Source organism: Babylonia areolata, chromosome 28 (assembly GCF_041734735.1).
Source record: "Babylonia areolata isolate BAREFJ2019XMU chromosome 28, ASM4173473v1, whole genome shotgun sequence".
NCBI lineage: Eukaryota > Metazoa > Mollusca > Gastropoda > Neogastropoda > Buccinidae > Babylonia > Babylonia areolata.
This window is the reverse complement of record NC_134903.1, coordinates 5,763,943-5,773,942: the sequence shown is the minus strand read 5'-3', so window position 1 is coordinate 5,773,942 and position 10,000 is coordinate 5,763,943. Positions and strand designations below refer to the sequence as shown.

The window sequence follows — 10,000 nt, the reverse complement described above, 5'->3', positions numbered from 1 at the left end:
GAGACACACACGGAAACACAAACACACCATCTGCTCTCTTTGTTTTTCCAACAACATATACAAGCTGTCTGCCAATACCAAATTAGGACTGAAAATACACGGGGAAAAAATCGTCACAGTCATACGAATTAAGCTGTATTTCCGGATCATAAACGGCTTATTTCGTTGAGGATCCAAATAAAAAAATGTTTGCGTTTGAAGACGGCGTGAGCTCATTATTTCTTGTTCCCAATTAAAAGAAAAGAAATACAAATTCTGGACAGAACACATACAGTGACGCTAACTACATCATCGACGTGTTTACTGCACATGAATATATCAAAGTGGATATTGAATTAACCAGCATGTACATAAGAAAGAAGATGAATGGACCATGTTGTAGTTTCTGCCGATAACTTCGCCTGTAGAACATGGATCTACCGTAGATCTGGAGAAAGTGGATACATATTGTGGTGTGCTTGAGGCGACGGCAATTTCTACTTTACCGCAGACTTTGTAAATAAATTTCATACATACCCGAGACATTCTAAAATTACATGATTTAAACGTACAGAGCACGCCCAGCGATTTAAAAAAAAAAATCATTTCATCTTATTTTATTTTAATGTTTTGATCAAGTATGTATCACAAGTGAGTCTTGAAAGCAATCAAATCAAAACAAATTAAATCAAAAACGCTTTATGAATCAACATGGGAATTAACTTGTGCAATCACATGTACAGGCTCGTTGTAAACACCAACATAAAATGAACATGCGCAACATAAAAAAGAGATTAGAACTCGTCAAATAAGATTTCCCAATAGCTGACGACAGACCAAAACAACCCCCCGCCCCCCTCCCCCCCCCCACCCCCCCTCCAACACACATACACACGTTAAGACAAAAGGGTATTGCACAACAATATTAAACCAGAATGTACATAAGAGAGAAACATTGCCTCTCTTGTTTGTTGTGTTGTTTGGTGGTTTTTTTTTTTTTCTTTTTCTTTTTTTTTGTCATTATTACTATAAACCGGGGCTGATCCACCTTCTCTTGAAGACACATATTATAAGCGGCTACTCAGAAAAGCAAAATCAATCAGCCAGGACGAATCACATCCAGTTTTTGGGATTTTCGAGATGCTCCCCTCTGGCCGACGGTACAGAAGTATAAGGACAAAACCAATCGCTTCGCCAATAGCTTTTTCCCCAAAGCAGCCAATGCCCTGTCTCTCGAACAAATCCAGTATGATAACTAGAATAATATTGTGCTATCAACAATCATCTACTTGAAGATATAGTCATCAACCCCATTCACATGTAATATGCGGCTTCTGTTAAAACGTGTGTGTGTGTGTGTGTGTGTGTGTGTGTGTGTGTGTGTGTGCACAAGTTTTTAGATTGATATGCACTAGTATGTATCCTAATTTCTACCGTATCTGTGTTTGTGTATGATTTTCGACTTATATGTTCGTACCTTGTTATGTACTATCTCCCACCCCCTCTCCCTGCCAGCCCCCCCCCCCCCCCCCCCCACCCCCCCAATCCCCCCCTCCCTTCCCCATATTCCTTTTGACCCCGGTACACTTGGTAATAAAGACATATTCTATTCTATTCTATTCTATTCTAAACTGACCACGGCCAGATGGTGGTCGTGACCGGCGATAGCGGCCAACAGCTCGCAGTGTCCCAGGGAGTGGTAGTTGAAGCTCATGCAATATCTCTCCGGCAGCAGCATGCACTGGCGCGCGCACTCGGCCGCGTACAGGGTGTTCGTGGTCCGCGTGAGGTGCAAGGGTGGCACGAGTAGTCGCCCCTCCCTGAACCCCGTGAAGTGGTTCTCTAGAGCACCGTGACCGTCCGGGTCCGCTGCAGCTGGTAGGCCAAATTTGTATTTGCATTTTGTATTTCTTTTTTATTTATCACATCAGATTTCTCTGTGTGAAATTCGTGGCTGCTCTCCCCAGGGAGAGCGCGTCGCTACACTACAGCGCCATCCATTTTTCTTTTCTTTTTTTCCTGCGTGTAGTTTTATTTGTTTGTTTTTCCTGAGTGGTGGTCTGGACGCTGGTCATTCGGATGAGACGATAAACCGAGGTCCCGTGTGCAGCATGGATTTAGCGCACGTAAAAGAACCCACGGCAACAAAAGGGTTGTTCCTGGCAAAATTTTGTAGAAAAATCCACTTCGATAGGAAAAACAAATAAAACTGCACGCAGGAAAAAAAACAACAAAAAAAAAAACAAAAACGGGTGGCACTGTAGTGTAACGACGTGCTCTCCCTGGGGAGAGCAGCCCGAATTTCACACAGAGAAATCTGTTGTGATAAAAAGAAATACAAATACAAATATTTCTTTAATGAACAAACATTGAGAATACAAGACATTGCAACTCATAACATCAAGAGTGCTCAGATACCATGATCAGATGGATAACATCAATTACAGAAACAAAACTTACATAATCACCTACTAATATGTTTTGTTAAGCATCCCGCGGAATTAAAATCATAAGTGAAAGTGTATGTTTTTGTTTCAATTTGGCTGAAATCTGGCTGTGTACAACAGCTACAAGTAAAGGTGTATTCATTATCATACAAACAAAATATGATACTATGTGTTGGGTTACACAGAGATGGACTATACTATTCTATAATAATGATAATAATAATGGATACTAAAAGCACACTATCCAGAACTCTGCTCTAGGTGCTTTACAAAAACGCTTTGTTAACATAAAACATTACATCTATGTTACATACACACACCAAAATATGACTACACACACACACACACACACACACACACACACACACACACTGCATACATACATTTTAACAATACATGTGTATCTAACAGCTATTATATTCCCACTCACTAAATATCAACAGTTTATTTCTTAAGCCCAAAAAGCGCACTGGCCGAGTGGTTAAAGCGTTCATTGGGACCTTGTTGTTGTTGCTGTTGTTGTTGTTGTTGTTGCTCCGTACTCTGAGCAGATGTGGTTTAACGTATGTAGGATCAGTGTGCACGTTTTGACAACCTTTGACAAACTCCAAATGAAACTGAACATTGTTATGTGTATGGGACGAGCGCAGAAACCGAGTGGACTTTCAGTCTGAGAGTCCCGGGTTCGAATCTCGGTAACGGCGCCTGGTGGGTAAAAGGGTGGAGATTTTCTTTTTCCCCGATCTCCCAGGTCAACATGTGTGCCTGAACCACCCATTCGTGTGTATATGCAAGCAGAAGATCAAATACTGCACGTTAAAGATCCAGTGTAATCCATGTCAGCGTTCGGGTGGGTTATGGAAACAAGAACATATACAGCATGCACACCCCCGAAAACGGAGTATGGCTGCATACATGGCGGGAGATTAAAAACGGTCATGCACGTAAAAGCCCACTCGTGTACATACAAGTGAACGTGGGAGTTGCAGCTCACGAATGACGAAGAAGATATTTTTGTGATAAAAATGATGTTGGAAGGAACAAAAAGAAAGATACAAAAAAAAAGACAAAAAAAAAAAGATAAAAAAAAAAAAAAAAAAAAAACCTTCCAGGGATGCTGAACTTTTAGGCATCCACTGTTTTCTCCTTAAAAAAAAAAAAAAAAAAAAAAAAGAAAAAAAAAAAGTGATGTCAAAAAACAAAGAGAAAAAAACAAAAAAAATGAAACAAACAAACACCCCCCCCCCCCCCCCCAAAAAAAAACACCCGAAAAACCAAACATTCGCGCAAACAATACACGTTGATGATTGCTGTATTCCTAAGCCATTAGCAACAGACATAACATGACTAAAAAAAACTACAAAAAACAATGGATTGAAGTTTTAGCAATATTCTTTTCTTTTTTTCTTTCCTTCCTTCTTTCTTTTTTTTTTCTCTTTCCTTCTTTCTTTCAGAAAACAACGAGGAATGGAGAGGAGGAGAGAGAGGTGTGATGAGGGTGGTGGTTGCGTGTGTGTGTGTGTGTGAGGGGTGGGGGGTGGTAGGGGTGGGATGGGTGTGGTTGGTAAGGGTGGGTGAGGTGGAAGACGTTAAGTCGACGGTGTGTGTGTGTGTGGGGGGGGGTATGGTGGGGGGGAGGGGGGGGAGGGGTTGTGTGTGTGTGGGGGGGGAGGGGTTTGGGGGGGATCGTAGTGTGTGTGTGTGTGTGTGTGTCTGGTTAAGTGAACGGTTTGTGTGTGTGTGTGTGTGTGTGTGTGTGTGTGTGTGTGTGTGTGTGTGCACACTCACACACACACACCCAACACCCCTACAGATAGAGAATGAGAGAAGAGAGACACACACACACACACACACACACACACACACACACACACACACACACACACACACACACACACACACACAACTTACGCACCTCCACCCGCCACTCCCCCACCCCAACCACACACACACACACACACACACACACACACAGAGGGACATCCCACACCTCACCTCCCCTCCCCCTCCCTTCCCCCCCCCCCCACACACACACGCACCACCAAAAAAAAACCCACTACGCCACACACCATCATATTGGTCACCCTGACGGTCAGCCAGGTCCACAGGAAACCAGGTCATGACCCCTCCTGCATACTGCCCCTTGCCCAGCCCTACGGCGAGCAGGGTCGTCTTCAGCGGGGAGTCCTCGTGGGCCACCAGGGACCCGCTCAGCACGTGCCGGTTGCTGGTGCTCGGGTAGTCCGCCAGGAGGCGCCCCTGGGGCAGGGTGACGTCATAGGTGTCCAGCGAGCACGTGACGTCCGCGCTGGCCCCAGCGTTGTTGGTGGCCCTCACTGTGAAGTGGACGGGCCGGCCGGAGATACCCAGGTGCTGGAGGTGGAGAGAAAAGTGTGTGAGTGTGTGTGTGTGTGTTCGTACAAGGTGTATTGTCAGTGAGGCATAACACTCAACTCATATCAAAGTTTGACTTAAATTTGGTTAGGCCAGCAGCAAAAGTGAGAGCTTTATCATCAACGATTTCTGCGTTGCAACGGGAAGTCATTTACATGTTAGTCTTTTTTGTGAAGGACAATGACTCTCAAAATGACAGAGGAAAAATTGCACTGGCTCTTAGTGCTGCAGCCTTGGAGGGAGAGGGGCGGCGGTGGGGGAGGGTGGGGGGTGGGGGGGGGTAGATGGCCCTTGGGAACCATTTCAACGCCGACTGTCCTGAAACCCTCTTGGCCGAGAGAGTGTGGATGTAACTTGGGAAAGATACTCTGCACTATAATCAAATTCTAGCCCAGATAGTCGGGACAGCAGTTACCTCCTCTGCTGTTCCGATGGTCATAGTCGAACACGACTGACTATAATACATTGTCAGTGAGAGTGAAGGGAATGGAGAGAGAGAGAGAGAGAGAGAGAGAGAGAGAGAGAGAGAGAGAGAGAGAGAGACAGACAGACAGACAGACAGACAGACAGACAGACAGAGAGATACAGAGAGAGAGACAGAGACAGAGACAGACAGAGACACGGAGAGAGACAGAGACAGAGAGAGACAGAGACAGAGGCAGAGACTGACAGACAGAGACAGAGAGAGACAGAGAGAGCCAGAGAGAGCGAGAGAGAGAGAGAGACAGACAGAGATAGAGACAGAGACAGACAGACAGAGACAGAGACAAAGAGACAGAGAGAGACACAGAAAACGACCATGACATAACAAGTCGACAGCAATAATCAATCAGAAATAGTTAATGTAACAGTTCAACTACATTAATCAACCAGCCATTCGCAACCTATTCAGTGCATCACTAATTATACCATAATGCAGTTTCAGTTTCAGTTTCAGTGGCTCAAGGAGGCGTCACTGCGTTCGGACAAATCCATATACGCTACACCACATCTGCCAAGCAGATGCCTGACCAGCAGCGTAACCCAACGCGCTTAGTCAGGCCTTGAGAAAAAAAAAAGGTGAATAAATAATAGATAAGCTTACATAAATAAATAAATAAATAAATAAATAAATAAATAAATAAATAATAATTATGATATAAAAAAGGTAGTAGATATGCACCAAACATGCAGTTTCATAATACAGACCCTGGTAGTAAATTTCCTTGGTCATCATATGCGATGCTTGTCCATATTCATTTTTCTTTCATCCAGGTTTCAACTTCCAAACTACTGTACTTTAAATTTCGACCTATTCTGTTTTAAGATGGCCTGCAGAAACTGAATAAAACATTTTTTTTGTAGTTGTATTGCATTTGTTTTACACACACACACACACACACACACACACACAGCACACGCACTCCACCCTCCACCCCACCCCCGACACACACACACACACACACACACACACACCATCTCAACCACACCAACAAAACCTCACCCCCCAACGCAAAAAAAAACCAAAACAAACAACCCCCCCCAAAAAAAACAATACCTTTCGTATGATCGTCGAAGGTCCCCCCATCTCGTAGACGAGCAGATCTTGGAGACCAGGACTGGTGCCGACGAGCACCAGCAGGGTTGGCTTGCTCTTGTCGTCACTGGCGGCCACAGCAATCTCCACAGCGGGCTCCGTGTAATCAAGATCTGGGACTTGCTGCACGAAGCACCTGACCGCACCCTCCAGGCCACTCTTTCCCTTTGTCTCTGTGTGTGTCTATATATATATATATATATATATATAAGCTTATATCTTTACTATAGTAAAGAGTGCTAACTCTCTCCATTACACAAGGTACACAACTTAGTCAGTGATGCTTACGCTACCGATTCAGCTAGCACACAGATAAATAAAAAGGTACATTGGAACAAACCCAGACACTTCCTCGAAAAGGAAGCGCCGGGTCTGTCCTTATACCAATCATTTGACATGTGCAAACAGCAGCAAAGACAGAAGAAATGTGCAAACACAAATTAGCTTTTATTCAAGACTGGCATAGCCTCTTTAATCCTGAATAAGCCACACAGAACACATGGACAATACAGAACAATACATGGTTGCCTCGGTAGTTTATCCACTGAAAATTAACAAATAATGAGGCCAGGAGACGATATGATTAACAAATAGTAAAGAGTGGTAACTCTCTCCATTACACAAGGTACACAACTTCAAGTCAGTGATGCTTACGCTACCGATTCAATTGGCACACAGGAAAATAAAAAGGTACATTGGAACAAATCCAGACACTTCTTTAAAAAGGAAGCGCCAGCCTGTCCTTATACCAATCATTTGACATGTGGACGCAGCAGCAAAGACAGAAGAAATGTGCAAACACAAATTAGCTTTTGTTCAAGACTGGCATAGCCTCTTTAATCCTGAATAAGCCACACAGAACACATGGACAATACATGGTTGCCTCGGTAGTTTATACACCGGAAATTAACAAATGATGAGGCCAGGAGACGATATGATTAACAAATAGTAAAGAGTGGTAACTCTCTCCATTACACAAGGTACACAACTTCAAGTCAGTGATGCTTACGCTACCGATTCAACTAGCACACAGGTAAATAAAAAGGTACATTGGAACAAACCCAGACACTTCTTTGAAAAGAAAGCGCCGGCCTATCCTTATACCAATCATTTGACATGTGCAAACAGCAGCAAAGACAGAAGAAATGTGCAAACACAAATTAGCTTTTATTCAAGACTGGCATAGCCTCTTTAATCCTGAATAAGCCACACAGAACACATGGACAATACAGAACAATACATGGTTGCCTCGGTAGTTTATACACCGGAAATTAACAAATGATGAGGCCAGGAGACGATATGATTAACAAATAGTAAAGAGTGGTAACTCTCTCCATTGCACAAGGTACACAACTTCAAGTCAGTGATGCTTACGCTACCGATTCAACTAGCACACAGGTAAATAAAAGGTACATTGGAACAAACCCAGACAAAGCTTTCAAATTCAGAGAAATGGCTACTTCGTGAAAACGCTGTTTGTTTTCTTTTGTTTGTTTGTTTGTTTTCTTTTATTGTTCTACACATTGAACTGTAACGCAGGTATATTTTTGTTTGACTGTTTATTGATGCTCACAGAGTCGTGATGTATAGTTTGTAAAATAATGTTCGCATTCCCCTTCATAAGGGACCTGGGCCTATACATGAATAAACCACCTCTCTCTCTCTCTCTCTCTATATATATATATATATATATATATATATATATATATTTTGTTTGTTTGTTTGTTTGTTTGTTTTTTCCTTTTTTTATCGGGCTGCTCTCCCCAGGGAGAGCGCGTCGCTACACAACAGCACCACCCCTTTTTTTTTTCTTTTCTTTTTTTTTTCTTTTCCTGCGTGCAGTTTTATTTGTTTTTCCTATTGAAGTGGATTTTTCTACAGAATTTTGCCAGCGAGGCAACCTTGTGTTTGTTCTGTATCATCCATGTGTTCTGTGTGGCTTGTTCAGGATTAGAGAGGCTGTGCCATCTGGAATAAAAGCTTATTTGTGTTTGAATATTTCTTCTGTCTTTGCTGCTGTGTGCACATGTCAGATGATCGCTATAAGGACAGGCCTGGCGCTTCCTTTTTTTGAGGAAGTGTCTGGGTTTGTTCCAATGTACCTTTTATTTACCTGTGTGCTAGTTGAATCGGTAGCGTAAGCCCACCTTAAAACACTTCAGACGCTTCATATTCACATTGGCCTGACTACAGCTCTTATACCAAGGGGCTCAGTTCTAAGTTGCAGCGTCAAATGTACTGGATGAAAGAAAACAAACTCAGCAATAGATAAAGCAAATACTGTCAATAAATTCATTCAAAAACCAAATTACTTAATCGTACACTTGCGTATGTGCGCCAATACAGGTACGCACACCATAATAACGAAACAACATACAATCGACTATAAATATACAATGTGACCATCAAGTGTATACAGCTGTAACAGGATAATCATATAACTAATTATGATTACGTGTCATTACCATCTACTTTCCTTTCCGTGATATCAACAGCTTTTGCAGTGTATCTGGTGAGCAAAAAATATAATTTCTTCCTTTTCAGAGGATAACAGACCAAGCACGTCTTGCCCTTTTCTCAGCAGGGCTATGGAAAAGTCGTGTCTTCGCTCTAATGTCTTCATAGGCATTACAGCGAAATTTAACTAAAAACAAGAGAGGCAAGGCCTTCAAGACTCACTTGTGATAAATTAAGTCCCCTAGCATTAATTACAGAGTAATTTCCCTTTTTTTACTATCTGCACCAAAACGTTTGCAAAATAAATAAAAATTCCATGCTTAGCAAAAGAAGTTCCTGTTTGAACAAAAAATGATAATAATGACTCCTCTTGTTGTTGTGTCAGAATAAGAGGTCAAAGTGCCAAGTTTAGAGAATACAAAAAAATATAAATATAACAGTAAATGCAGTTTGCATATAATTAGGCTTCTTTTTTTTGTGCCCATCCCAGAGGTGCAATATTGTTTTAAACAAGATGACTGGAAAGAACTGAATTTTTCCTATTTTTATGCCAAATTTGGTGTCAACTGACAAAGTATTTGCAGAGAAAATGTCAATGTTAAAGTTGACCACGGACACACAGACACACGGACACACACACACACACACACACAGACAACCGAACACAAGTGAGTCAAAAATCTTTCATCCTCCATACACACTGTGCACATACAATCCAATGCCTACCTTGTCATGCTCAAAGTTCGAGAACTGTGGAGGGGACTTGTCCGGCTCGCTCTTGCCAATACTCAGCAACCGTTTGACGATAGAGGGCGCCACGTATTCGAATAGCTTGGCCTCGAAGAGGGTCTTCTCGAAGCTGACGAACCCCAGTTTCACCTCCAGGGTCACCAGCGCCGAGAGGCTCAGCCCCAGGGGCTTCAGCACCATGTCCATCGTCAGCCTGGGACGCGCGCGCGCACACACACACACACACACAACACACACACACACACACACACACACACACACACACACACCGTTTTCGTTCTTTACTTCTCTCTTTGTTTTTGTCCTCCTCCCCCTCCTTCATCTTCTCATTCTTTTCTTCTGCTTCTTATTCTTCTTGCTACTTCATCCTCCTCTTCCTCTTCTTCTTCTTCTTCTT

At 42.7% G+C, this 10,000-nt stretch overlaps 1 protein-coding gene across 4 annotated transcripts in view; it reads right to left on the bottom strand.

The window, feature by feature from the left end:
- LOC143301898 (uncharacterized) overlaps window positions 1–10,000 on the bottom strand; it is a 143,273-nt gene that overhangs the window by 101,224 nt on the left and 32,049 nt on the right. For all 4 annotated transcript variants that reach the window (XM_076616330.1, XM_076616329.1, XM_076616332.1 and 1 more), the window contains exons 16-19: window positions 9,580–9,796; window positions 6,358–6,579; window positions 4,496–4,799; window positions 1,616–1,854 (exon numbers count right to left, since the gene is read on the bottom strand). In XM_076616330.1, the coding sequence (XP_076472445.1) occupies window positions 1,616–1,854; window positions 4,496–4,799; window positions 6,358–6,579; window positions 9,580–9,796 (982 nt within the window). The remainder of the gene's footprint in view (window positions 1–1,615; window positions 1,855–4,495; window positions 4,800–6,357; window positions 6,580–9,579; window positions 9,797–10,000) is intronic.